Source organism: Silurus meridionalis, chromosome 7 (genome assembly GCF_014805685.1).
Source record: "Silurus meridionalis isolate SWU-2019-XX chromosome 7, ASM1480568v1, whole genome shotgun sequence".
NCBI lineage: Eukaryota > Metazoa > Chordata > Actinopteri > Siluriformes > Siluridae > Silurus > Silurus meridionalis.
Genome location: NC_060890.1, coordinates 1,180,338 through 1,193,948, shown reverse-complemented (window position 1 = coordinate 1,193,948; position 13,611 = coordinate 1,180,338). Strand labels below are relative to the sequence as shown.

General features: G+C 39.8%; 1 protein-coding gene across 5 annotated transcripts; it reads left to right on the top strand.

Moving 5' to 3' along the window:
• The first annotated feature begins 3,432 nt into the window (after nucleotides 1-3,432).
• On the top strand, nucleotides 3,433-12,411 carry si:ch211-217a12.1 (alanine aminotransferase 2-like). Of its 5 annotated transcripts, XM_046854102.1 has the most exons (13): nucleotides 5,802-5,986; nucleotides 6,169-6,393; nucleotides 7,696-7,853; nucleotides 8,052-8,141; nucleotides 8,261-8,369; nucleotides 8,769-8,902; nucleotides 9,003-9,246; nucleotides 9,472-9,551; nucleotides 9,673-9,809; nucleotides 10,765-10,939; nucleotides 11,112-11,267; nucleotides 11,355-11,467; nucleotides 12,093-12,411. In XM_046854102.1, the coding sequence occupies exons 3-13, from the start codon at nucleotides 7,716-7,718 to the stop codon at nucleotides 12,181-12,183; spliced, it is 1,467 nt and encodes a 488-aa protein (XP_046710058.1). In that variant the 5' UTR covers nucleotides 5,802-5,986; nucleotides 6,169-6,393; nucleotides 7,696-7,715; the 3' UTR covers nucleotides 12,184-12,411. The 5 variants fall into 5 exon arrangements, with proteins under 5 accessions (XP_046710057.1, XP_046710058.1, XP_046710054.1 ...); XM_046854101.1 differs by lacking the exons at nucleotides 5,802-5,986; nucleotides 6,169-6,393 and adding an exon at nucleotides 3,433-3,570; XM_046854098.1 differs by lacking the exons at nucleotides 5,802-5,986; nucleotides 6,169-6,393 and adding an exon at nucleotides 6,643-6,739.
• Nucleotides 12,412-13,611: the final 1,200 nt, after the last annotated feature.

The window sequence follows — 13,611 nt, the reverse complement described above, 5'->3', positions numbered from 1 at the left end:
TCACTCATTTACCCACTCATCTCCCTGCTTTTGGTTCATCCCCACCCACTCATCTTCCTGGAGCCGGATGTTTAGCCACACCCACTCATCTCCCTGCTTTTAGTTTATCCCCACCCACTCATCTTCCTGGAGCTGGATGTTTAGCCACACCCACTCATCTCCCTGCTTTTGGTTCATCCTCCCACTCATCACCCTGGAGCTGGATGTTTAGCCACACCACTCATCTCCCTGCTTTTAGTTTATCCCCACCCACTCATCTTCCTGAGCCGGATGTTTAGCCACACCCACTCATCTCCCTGCTTTTGGTTCATCCCCTCCCACTCATCACCCTGGAGCCGGATGTTTAGCCACACCCACTCATCTCCCTGCTTTTAGTTTATCCCCACCCACTCATCTTCCTGGAGCCGGATGTTTAGCCACACCCACTTATCTCACTGCTTTTGGTTTATCCCCACCCACTCATCTTCCTGGAGCTGGATGTTTAGCCACACCCACTCATCTCCCTGCTTTTAGTTTATCCCCACCCACTCATCTCCCTGAAGCCGGATGTTTAGCCACACCCACTCATCTCCCTGCTTTTGGTTTATCCCCACCCACTCATCGCCCTGGAGCCGGATGTTTAGCCACACCCACTCAGCCTCCATTTTTTTAGTTCCTTATCCCCACCCACTCATCTTCCTGGAGACAGATGTTTAGCCACACCAACTCAGCCTCCCTGTATTTGGTTCCTTATCCCCACCCACTCATCATCCTGAGACAGATGTTTAGCCACACCCACTCAGCCTCCCTGTACTTGGTTCCTTATCCCCACCCACTCATCATCTTGGAGACAGATGTTTAGCCACACCCACTCAGCTCCCTGCTTTTGGTTCTTTATCCCCACCCACTCATTAGCCACACCCACTTAGCACCTTACTTTTAGTTCTAATCCCCACCACTCATCTTCCTTGAGCCAGATGTTTAGCCACACCCACTCAGCTCCCTGCTTTTGTCCTTCAGCTGCAGTTATTTAGCTCTCCCTCTGGTGTTTGGGCAGTGATTAGGAAAATGTGATACTCAGCACATCTGAAGAAGTGGTAGAACGAAGCAGACTCCCAAACAAACACGACTCATGAGAGAGAGAAAGAAATGAAACACACGATCGCTTGTGGATAAAAATCCAGATTTCCATGTCCAGAACTGCAATCAAATAACTCTTCTCGTAATCTCGCATTTCGAAACCGGTCGTGTTTACATTTCATAATAAACGAGTTTCTATACATTTCTTCAAAAGCAATAATTTTGATTCGGTGGACAAAATGATTTATAGAATATATTTCTATCGGACAGATTTAAGGACACGATGAAGTGGACGGTTATTTCAGCCCTCGTCGTGCTCTTCAAAGCTTTCAGAAGGTATGATTGAATTTTCTGAAGGAATCCTGGGAACAAGCGAGGGGGCGCCAGAAACGCTTTGTATGCATTATTCATGTTTCTGAAAAAATATATCACGGTGTTCTCACAACTGCGGAAAAGCTTCCTGTTGCAAACATTCCAGATCAAGAAACATGTATTTTTGCTACCATACATTTATTCATCACATCTATATTTATATTCGAATATCCTCCAGCTCTATTTTGTGGTAATTATCTATAACGTTTTCCTGCCAGTAAGATTTCCTCGTACGGGAGCTTGCGTCAATTACGATTGGTCACCAGCGAAGGCAAACAAGCGTAGCTACACGAGTAGCTACAACACCAAAACAACCCAAAACGTTCAGCGAGTAATCGCTAACATGAAAACGTGCCCATGATCGTTTTAGCCAGCTAGCTAGCAAACAATGCAGCCTACCTCGTAAATACAAGTCCACGTCAAAATCCTAACCGTTCCATGTTTTCAGACGTCAGAAATGGGGAAAAAGGAAATCGTCAGTGCACCCCCATCCCCCCAAACCCCCACCCCGCATGTAGCTAGCTAGCGTGACGACTAGCTACTCCTTTTTTTTTTGCTTTTTTTTTTGCAATTAATCAGATTTGGTTCTGCCACGTATGATTTTAAATAAATACAGAAATTAAATAAAAAAAACCTGGAAGATTTGTGTATAAAAATAAAAAAATAGAGATTTATTTATTTATTTATTCGATGAAGCACTGGAGCGCTGAGGAGGAAGTGCGAGAAAGACGTATGAATTTTTAACGTCCGGGTTAACATTCGTTTCCTCCTTTCTTTCTTTCTTTTTTTTTTTTTGGTGCATCCTGCTGCCTTTAACTGCTGTTTTTTTTTTTTAATAAAAAAACCCTATCTTTTCTTTTTTTTCCAGGTTGTGCGTAAAACACGTGCAGCATAAAATTTTTTGATTGTGAGTTGATTCCGTTTTCTTGATCACTATAGATTTTTTTTTTTTTAATTAGAAATCCGTTTATATTGAAGCCGTTTCCATGGCGTCTTTCCACGGCTGAAGATGTTCTTCATTCAGAATCTTAAGAAAAAAAAAAAAGTGAATTAACTGACCAAGTGTCTGCTGTTTGATATTTACGTTGCACAAAAAAACTGTTTTTTTGGGATGCTGTATTTAAATGTCGTTATAATAGTTCTCACTTTAATATTATTTGTGATTTTCCTCTTTTTTTATTTTTTTTTTAAATGACCACATTGTGTAAAAAAAAAAAAAAAAAAGAATTGTCTTCTCGAGCGTAAATGATGACAGAAATATTTGCGGTTTAAATATATATATGGTATAACTGACACGTGCGCCTGTTGCATTCTGTCAAATGTTTCTCTTTCTTTTTTTTTTTTTGATTTTATTTACTTTTTTTTTTCATTATTCAAACTGTCCTTATTTTAAGTTGGCGTGAAAACGATCGTGAAAGCGTGGATGCATGGAAACCTGTTCGGATGGACTTAAGAAGAGAAAATATATATAATTATATCCTTTTGTTTTGCTTGTATACGTTGAAAGAAAAAGAAAATAAAATGATAATCCAGAGCCGGGATTTCCACACTGATGAAGGTGAAAAAAAATATGAAGAATAAAAAAATCACTTAAAAAAAAAAAAGAATGAGATTTTTATTTTCACAATTTTTTTATTCTAATCAGTCGTTTGTGTTGATTAAGTTTTAATTGCTTTACAATTATTGTATTAATTTTTATTTAATTATTTATCTCTATCTATCTATCTATCTATCTATCTATCTATCTATCTATCTATCTATCTATCTATATTTGATTTATTTATTTATTTATTTATTTAAAGGATTGTTCTTTATCACACTGAAGAAGTTCTGTACCTGAATTTATATTACACAGACACACACACACACACACACACACACACACACTTCCTCAGATTCTCAGCTGGCTCTGTAACTACTTCCACAGTGTCCTCTACAGTTTCTCTGACCTTCGACCTCAGTGAGAGTGATGGGGCAGTTTGGAGGGCGGGTCGAGGTGGGAGGAGCTTCTCATGTCTTTCTGGACTTTTTGAGGTCACAAAGGTCAAAGGTTGTTCCTCCCAGCTGCAGGTTGTCTGTTCCATGTGACGAGGATCTGACTTTCAGTGACTTTGGGAGTATTCATTTATAGTGTCTAAAGTGAGTATGTGTGTGTCTGTGTGTGTGTGTGTGTGTGTGTGTGAGAACTTAGAACTAAAATCAATATATGGTGTACAATAATTGGCAATATTTTAGTTGCAAGTGAAATTAGTGTAGTTTTAGTCATAAGTATTGATGCTGTAGTTTTGGTTGTGAGCGTATTCACGCTGTAGTTTTAGTTGTAAATATTTATGCTGTAGTTTTAGTTCTGAGTGTAATCATGCTATAGTTTAAGTCGTAAGCTTCATCACGGTGTACTTTGTCATAAGCATATTCGCACAATAGTTTTAATTGTGAGCATAATTTTGCCGTAGTTTTAGACGTGTAAATTACGTTGTTTTAGTCGTGAGTATTTACAGTGTAGTTGCAGTAGAATGTAATCTCAGTAGTTTTAGTCATGAGTGTAATCACGCTGTAGTTTTGTTTGCAAGTGTAATCACGCCGTAGTTTAATTCGTGAGTGTAATCACGCCGTAGTTTGTAAGTGTAATCACGCCGTAGTTTTACTCGTGAGTGTAATCACGCCGTAGTTTGTTTGTAAGTGTAATCACGCCGTAGTTTTACTCGTGAGTTTAATCACGCCGTAGTTTGTTTGTAAGTGTAATCACGCCGTAGTTTTACTCGTGAGCGCAATCACGCCGTAGTTTTACTCGTGAGCGCAATGACGCCGTAGTTTGTTTGCAAGTGTAATGATGCCGTAGTTTTAGTTGTGAGCGCAGCCACGGCGTAGTTTTAGTCATTAATGTAATCACGCCGTAGTTTTATTTGTAAGTGTAATGACGCCGTAGTTTTAGTCGTGAGCGCAGTCACGCCGTAGTTTTAGTCGTGAGTGTAATTGTGGTACAATTTCCATCCCCTTTTCTTTGTCTGTAACTTGCCATTTTACTCTGCGAAGGAAAAACATCCAAAATGTCACAGCTTTATTTACTGTGCGACTGTTACTCTGTGATGAGACTCGTCCCAGCGAGAAATCCATCATGTGGATTTCGCAGTGTATTAGCTGATTGATCGATAGCATGTGCTAATTGGTTTAATAGGATCACATGATCTCCAAACTCAAGCTCTTTCTCCCTACGGGATTTCAGTTGATCTTCAGAAGCTCCAGCAGGTCGGGGATCATGTTTTCTCTGGACACGAACGCGTGCAGTCCATAGAAACTCTACACTTGAGGTGCACAATGTGTTCTGGTGGATTTTAAAAATAGCCCCTGCAGCATGTGCTTCCATTTGCTGCCAAAAGTCACTGAAGCTTAACATGTCATGTCTTCAGGGGTCTTGGGCATGTCTGGGCTTTTCCTGCACTTTTTTTCCCTTTCAGGACCTGGCTGTTATCACGAGGAACATCTGTCTTGCATAGATAAATGGTTTTCCACCAAATAAAGGACTTTCTTGCAAACTGATCATCCTGCCACTTGGGGGTTGTTTTGGTTGTCCATAAGGTAGGAATGGATTTTTAGGTTCTTGTGCACACAGGAGTAGAATTATGGTGTATACAATATACAGACAAAGGTTTGTAGACACCTGACCAGAAGATCTATGTTCTTTTTTTGAACATCCCCTTCCACATTCAGTCGCCTATTCACTGTTATAATAACTTCCACTCTTCCAGGAAGATGTTCCACTAGAATTTCGAGGGGTGGAGATTTTTTTTTTCTTATTCAGCTGGTATTAAAGTCAGGTACTGATGTAGGTGAGAAGGTGAGGAGGTTTGGGGGGCAGTCAGCGTTCACCTTCATTCCAAATGTGTTCAATAGGGTTGAGCTCTATTGCAGCCCATGTAAACAAAATCTTAATTGAGCTGGTTTTGTGCACAGGGCAGCAAGTTTGGGTCTCCTATTTTCATTCAACAATCGTGGGTCCCTACTGGGTGTGAACAGGAACTACATATAGAAAATCTGATGTCGCAATATTTTTCAAAAGCCCTAAGAGGCCATGCATTAAAACGTTTATTCGTTATGACTTCATTTTCTTGTGATCTCTTTTCGGAACGTTTTCTTATGCGGAATACACGGAAAGTGCATTACTGATCGCGAGGAATGTTCTAGATGCATAGCGACAAAATTGAAACAACTTTTAGGATGTCCAGATCATGTGAGAACAAGAAAGGAAAAGAAAAGAAGTAGAATTGATTCTTCTGGTCATTTCATTTTGAAAAGAATAATAAAAAAAATAATAAAAAAGGGCTGTTATTTTTATTTTCCTTCTAATTTTAGACACAAACTACAAAAGAAGTCATTTTTTAAAAGTCAATGGGAAACTAAAACCAACCAAAAGAAAGCTTGATTTTTGGAGGTCTAATCACAGAACCACAGAAGCGATACGTCACAGCCAAGCCAATACAGCAGAGCGGAAGTGGGCGGAGCTTATACTGTATAGTGGTTGTTGCGTTACCCAATGCACACTGATTTCTTTTACTAGGTAGGGGCTATTTTTTAATATCATTTTAGCCCACATTAAGTAATTAATTGAATTTAATCCCTGATACAAAATGTGTCAAACACAGCCACTGATATAAATATAATAATTATTATAATAGTTTTTTTTATTAAGTTTGGAGTTTTAATTAATGTTTTTATTTATTTATTTATTTATTCATTCAGAAAGTTATTTGTGATTCAACGTGAATTACCGGATCCCCTGCAGTACCGCCGCGGACCCCCTAGAGGTCGCGAAACCCCGGTTAAAGTCCCATGGCTTAAAGTAAAACTGCGCGCTGTCTTCATCATCTGTCTCACAAACCCGGTCCAATATAATCCAAAAGGCAAATGTCTTAAAAACCGAATGAATGGCAGTGCAATAATGCAGTCTACACAACATAACACGAGGTAAAGATCAAATAATATTACAACAAAACACTAAGTCTTCCAAAGGGGATGCAGAAACTTGAGAGGTTCTGGGAAAAACTTCGAAACCAAGAAGACATTACGGCAATAAAGCATCAGAGATTCTTAACTCTGAATGTGACTTAATGCATTTTCTTAGTCATTAATTTCTATAGAAGGAAAGACGCTTAAGGTGGAAGTTAAAGTGCGGATTGGGTGTAAATAGGCTTTGTGACGTCATCAGATTCAGGAAGCTGACGGTGGATGTGCCCAGGATTGTGTTTAGTCCGCACCATGAAAACCATGAAAACTATTAGAACAATTTTCATTAAATTGCAAAGAACTCTAGGTAAATCGCTCATACCTAATAATAATAATAATAATAATAATAATAATAATAATAATAATAATAAAACATTAGCTGCCCATTAAGCAGCGCAACTAGAGCTAAGCTCCTCCTACTTTTTCAAAACTGCAGTGACGTATTGCTTCTGCAGTTCACTTTCCGTGTACTTTCCGGTCATTTTCTTTCTTTTTTGTTATTGTTTTTAAAAGAGAATATGAAAATGAAAACAAAGGGAAACTAAAACAGAAATATTCTTGGTTTTGTTTTTTGTTTGTTTTTTTTTTTTTAATGCATAATTGCAAAACTGCAGAAGCGATACATCACAGTAGTCAGATCAGAAGTGGGCGGAGCTTATACAGTCTATATAGCAACGTTCAGCATAAAATGTTATTGCATTTCTTGCAACAAAAAACCCCTCTTGGTTTCCCCATATTCATGTACTCTATACTCGGTCCTCTGTTATTTATAATTGTTTTTTATTTATTTGTGATATTTTGGCATTAAGGTAAGATTTCAAGGCCATTCTTATTGGCAGGTTTGAGGGTCCAGCTATCGCCTGGTTTTGATGTGTTTTTTTTTTTTTTTTCTGTTTTAGTTTCCCTTTAATTTGCTTTTCCATGCATCCATGAAGAGACTTTTTTCCATAATTCCAGAGTTTATTTAAAAAATAAAAAAATTTAAATAAAGGTCCATTAAAATTTTTTTCTTATTCAGTTTAGAAAATGAAAATTGAATGACCAGAAGGTACATGGACCATAATGCGTGGCCTCAAGACATTTTATGTTTAACAGTAACATGAATGTAAATGAAACGATTACGTTTGGAGTGCAAATTTAGGCAATTCCAACTAAATACATTTGTTATATTTAAACATAAGATGATTCACACACAAAAGCTATTTCAAAATTTTGCGTGTTTATAGTCAATGCTATTTCTCCATACTCTATTTCCTGTCTAAGGAACTTCAGCTGGAGGAACAATGGCGGATCATGTTGCTGTTCCCAGTAAGAAGGTTTTAACGATGGACACCATGAACCAGAACGTGAAGAAGGTGGAGTACGCAGTGCGTGGGCCCATAGTGCAGAGAGCTGCACAGATCGAAGTGGAACTTCAGCAGGTAGGAAAGGTGTTTATGTAGGATTTGCTGGAGTGTGTGGTATGAGACACGCCCACGGTGGTGTGTTTGGAGTATATAGTGAACAGGATGTGTAGTTTGAGACACAGCACTAGTAGACTGCTGATGGTGTTTATGTGGTGTACATCGTAAATACCTTATGTGTCTAATGACATTTCAAATGTTTCTCCTCTCATGTAGGGAGTGAAGAAGCCCTTCACTGAAGTGATTAGGGCAAATATCGGGGATTGCCACGCCATGGGCCAGAAACCCATCACTTTTTTCAGACAAGTCAGTGTCCAAAAGCAGAGCTCACTAATGATTGTATTGATGCTACTTTTTATATGCTAAACTACTAAAAACTACCTAAATTAATGACTAATGCTGATGATGGTGTGTATGTATTCTAGGTACTGGCAGTCTGCTTGTATCCGGATCTTCTGGATGATAACAGATTTCCAGAGGATGTGAAAAGTCGAGCTCAGCGGATCCTTCATGCCTGCTCCGGCGGAAGTCTGGGTACAACCTTGCTAATGTTACTGCTCTCCTTTAGCTTGTTAGTTAGCATGCTAGAAACAAAAACAAACACTTTTTAAAAGTCATTTTCACTTCATTTGCAATAACTGAAGAGAGATACAAGCTAGACGTAGTATACTAGCTACTGCGGTATAGCACATTAGCTAACAAGCTAGCTGCTGAGAGTCTGTGGGCAGTTTGTAGAGAGTCAAGAACATCAGAATCGCAATGACATCTGATTGTTCTTCGTAATGTGGAAGGAAAGTGTGAGGAAATCAAGGTTTATAACTTTCCTGGTCAAAACATGTGACTGGACACTTCGTCTGCTCATCCCACAGTGCATTAAGGGTATTCTGAACCTGTTGAGGTTTTAATGTTTGGTTGAACCTCTCTGCCCCTCAGGATCTTACAGCAGCAGTCAGGGGATCGAGCTTGTTCGACAGGATGTGGCTCGATACATCGAGAGAAGAGACGGAGGTATCAGAAGCGATCCGGAAAACATCTACCTCACCACTGGAGCCAGTGATGGCATTGTGGTATGCACACACACACACACACACACACACACACACACACACACACACTTCACCAGCGGTTCCTCAGCTTGATCCTATGTCTCTCACCCCCCTGCCCCAGACAATGCTGAAGATGCTGATCTCAGGTGAAGGATCTTCTCGGACCGGAGTGATGATCTCCATCCCTCAGTACCCACTGTACTCTGCCGCTCTGGCCGAACTCGGTGCCGTGCAGATTAATTATTACCTGGATGAGGAAGCATGCTGGAGTTTGGACATCGGAGAGCTGAAGCGTGCGCTGACGCAGGCGAGGAAACACTGCGCACCCCGAGTCCTGTGTATCATCAACCCTGGAAATCCAACCGGTAAAAAAAAAAAAACCGCAAACTTATCACACAAATATAGTCTCGACTAACCCCTTAGTCATGAACATTCTGGAACAGCGTTAAACTTTTTCACACTGGAGACTCCTTCCATAAATGTTGAAAAGTAAATCAACGTCCCATCACTGGCTGGCTGGTCAACACCCCCTGTCCAATCAGAGTGGAGAATTCGGCGGTGGGTTTTAAGACTCATGTTTTTGTTGCTAGGTCAGGTGCAGAGCCGTCAGTGCATAGAGGACGTGATCCGATTTGCTGCCGAGGAAAATCTCTTTCTAATGGCGGACGAGGTGAGTCTGAAAATATCTCCAGCTGCAGTTTCTTTTGTTCTTATTACTTTTATCGTTTCGTTCTTTCTCCTTCTTTGACACTGCTTTGCTTCTTTTTCCTGGGTTTCCGTGACGAGTCCAGGTCTATCAGGACAACGTGTATGCAGACGGCTGTGAATTTCACTCGTTTAAGAAGGTGCTCTTTGAAATGGGGCCCGAGTACTCGAGCCGAGTGGAACTGGCCTCGTTTCATTCCACCTCCAAGTGCTACATGGGAGAGTAAGTGTGTAGGAGTAAGCGGCACTGCTCGAGCACAGGTTGAGTAAATGCCACTCAATAAGACATCACTGCAACAGTTTAGTCAATTAGCTTGCTAGCAAAATGGCTTCTGGGTGTAATGTGAGCATAAACGATTACATCGTGGGTGCGTAATTTCGAAGAAACGTCTCAACAGAGTGAAGAGGGCTCCTCACCATGGCAGTTTGAACAGACCTTAATATTATTTGGTGTGTGGGCCACCTGGAGACCTATTTTTTAAGGCTGAACTCGTTTATTTGGAACTAGCAGACGGGACACAATCATGACGGCCTAACTGGTGATGCCGCCAAAATTCCCTTTGTCCAGCACTGTCACCATTCTTAAAAAATGTTCTACAGCGAACGCTGGTTGCACAAACAGGGGCTGTTGTGCCTTCCTGATCAGGATAAAAGAGTTCAGAGACCAGGTTAGATCCTCAGAGATGTGGACTCCAAGGAACTCAAAGCTGGGTACACGCTCAACAGCAGCTTTGTTGATGTGAATGGGAGCGTGAGCGTGACTGTCGGCTCGTCTATTATCCACAATGATCTCTTTCGTCTGCTTAGTGTTGAGTTCCAGGTTATTGTCCTCATACCATGGTACTAGTTATATACTAGTTATGATACAGTTATATGTGAAAAGGGACTATAGAAGAGGAGACAATACACAGCTCTGAGGAACCCCTGAAGCTCACCCAGTGTTAGCCAGCACTGATAGCAAACTGGTATTTGTTTAGCTAGGGGGATTAAATACATATCTAGCCATGAATCAATCAACATTAGCTAGCTTGTTAGCGGCCTAGCTTATTTAATAAAGTTAAGCAGTGTGATGCATTTCAAAACGCAATTCAGCCACTATGTACCTGATAGAAGTAAAAAATATGGCATGATCATGAGACTAGAAAGACTAATTAGATGTTTGTATTGAATTCCCAAAGGTGTGGGTTTCGAGGTGGCTATATGGAGGTGTTGAATTTGGATCCCGAGGTTAAAGTTCAGCTGACGAAGCTTGTCTCAGTGCGCCTGTGTCCCCCTGTAACTGGACAGGCGCTAATGGACCTGGTGGTGAATCCTCCTGAACCTCACGAACCCTCATACCACACTTTCGTTAAGGTACCACAACAGTTTTCTTTTTAATGTAAACATGCTAAACTGAAAGCTAGAACAGTTTTTTTTTTTAATTTTGCAGTCCGATAGTAAACATAGTGACTGTGCGTCAACCATTTTGGTTTGGAACGAAAAGATGGGAAAGTTAAAACCACAGTGTTTCTTGTTTCGTGTTCAGGAGCGCACGCACACTCTGGCAGAATTAGCGAAGAAAGCTAGCATGACGCAACAGATTCTTAATCAGGTGCCAGGGATCAAGTGTAATCCAGTCCAGGGAGCCATGTACACGTTCCCTCGCATCCACATCCCACCTAAAGCTGTTTCTGCAGCTCAGGTATGTCCACCATTTTTCAGAGAATGGTTTAAACTTTTGTGTTTAGTAGTTTAGTAATTATCATTAAAGAACTATGGCTATGTGCAGGAGAACGGTCAGGCACCGGACATGTTCTACTGCATTAAACTGCTTGAGGAGATGGGCATCTGCCTCGTGCCAGGAAGTGGGTTTGGTCAGAAAGACGGAACATACCATTTCAGGTCTGTACAGCAAAGAATAGGAATTCAAATGGCTAATTTTGATCCTTTTTTAATTTTAATTTTTAATCTAATATCCTAATAGTAATTGTCTAAATAACATTTACATACTTCAATGTGTTTGCTAACACAGACTTATATTACAATAGAAATATAGCCAAATACTTCGCCTTGATTAGCAACCACGAATCAGTATCAATTATCATGTTAATGTTTTGCTAGCAGTGTTAAACATTGAAATATTCTGATTAAATTAGCATCCGGTTATAAATATTAACAAGCTAAATATTGAGGTTTGATTGGAGTCTTATTATAGGTATAAGAAATAAGCTTCCAGTTAGCAGTGTTTGCTAGATAAACATTAGCATAGATTAGCATTTTTATGGAAATGTTAGCTAGCTAAATGCGTTAGGTCATATTTTCATTTAAATAGCAGCACTAGCTGGTATGTTAGACTTGATCATGTCTGTTATGATTGTGTTAGACGTGCATTTAGGTTGCAGAGTTAGCAAGATGAATACAATGAAACTAGCATTCGATTAGTGGCGTTAATTAAATATTTAGATTGGTTGATTGTTTGCAGAGTAAGCAATGTTTCATCTTCAACTTTCCCTCTGTTCACGTTCAGGATGACGATCCTTCCTCCAACTCACAAGCTGGAAGTTGTTTTGGAGAAGATAAAAGAGTTTCATCTGCGTTTCACACAGCAGTATTCTTAAACCTCGCGCAAGGAGGACGCAGGATGGAGTTATCGATGAGGAAAAAGTGAAGGCACCATTTCAGCTCTGTATTTTTCAGAGCACCGGCGAAAACCCGCGTAATAGAAATCAGTGATGTTATTTTACATGTGATTGATTACGAGTTTGTGCAATAGAGTGCTCGAGAAGAGCTGAATTCAGAAGTATTTGAGATTAAATAAAGTGTTTTATTTCCATTTCATTAAAGAATATGTGTTGTCATGTTAATTTCTGCGCTATATAACGATCATGTGAGCATGTCCTATTGCTCCATCATATAGTCAGCTTGAGTATAAAATGACAATTTTTGATTTCTACCTCATTGCTTGTGGTTTTTGTCCATGCTATTTAAAAATGGGCGTAAGGATTTAAGTGACAAATTGTGACGTCTAGACGACTGGGTCAGAGCGTCTCCAAAACTGCAGCTCTTGTAGATGTTCCTGGTCTGCAGTGGTCAGTGTCTATCAGAGGTGCCCCAAGGAAGGAACAGTGGTGAACCAGCGACAGGGTCATGGGGGACGAGGATCATTAATGCACATGGTGAGTGAAGGCTGGTCTGTGTGGTCCGATCCAACAGATGACCTCCTGTAGCTCAAACTGCTGAATAAGTTCATGCTGTTAATGTTTGAGGGGTCACGACTGTTGTAGCAGCAAAAGGTGGCAGGTGGTCAAAAAGTTGTACCTGGTCAGCGTTCAGGCTCCAGTTTCTTTGGGAGATGTAGGTTTGAATCCCATCTCTGCTGCTTCAACATATAGTTTAGTTTTGTATTTATTTCTAAGAACACCGAGATCCAAAATACACATTCTAGACTTCTTTTCAGATGATTCTAAGGTTGATGACCAATTAGGAGGTGGGCCATTGTCTTCTCAGGTGTGAAGGTCATTAATCTCCATGAACCTTAATGACCTTCACACCTGAGAAGACAATGGTCCACCTCCTAATTGGTCATCAACCTTAGAATCTGACAGACTGAACATGGAGATTTTTTTTTTCCACTTAATCTTCTGGCAAAGAAAGTCTCGGAACTACTTCAAGCATCTTCAAATACCTTGGAGAACACATCTTTGAGACTGCCCACACACAATCTCAGGTGAAGAAAGCTAGACAAAGACTGTATCATCTTCGGCAACTGAGTAAATTCAGAATTCACATCATCGATCCTTTACAAACACTAGGGGGCGCTGTGTACTCATGTCTGTATGACACAAAGCAGAATCACACATAACCTGAATGTTTTAAAATATTCTAAAAAACTTAATTATGTGTAATTTTGCTGTGTTTATATATATATATATATATATATATATATATATATATATATATATATATATATATATATATATATATAATTTGAATGTTAAAAAAATTAAATAAGAGTCTAGCTTATTACTTTTAGTCGTACAATAATT

Coding starts and splice junctions, on each gene's coding strand:
- si:ch211-217a12.1 (XM_046854098.1), top strand. CDS start 6,655: ATGTGCCCAGGATTGTGTTTAGTCCGCACCATGAAAACCATGAAAACT. Junction 8,370..8,768: donor CTGCTCCGGCGGAAGTCTGG/GTACAACCTTGC, acceptor TCTGCCCCTCAG/GATCTTACAGCAGCAGTCAG. Junction 11,268..11,354: donor AAGCTGTTTCTGCAGCTCAG/GTATGTCCACCA, acceptor GGCTATGTGCAG/GAGAACGGTCAGGCACCGGA.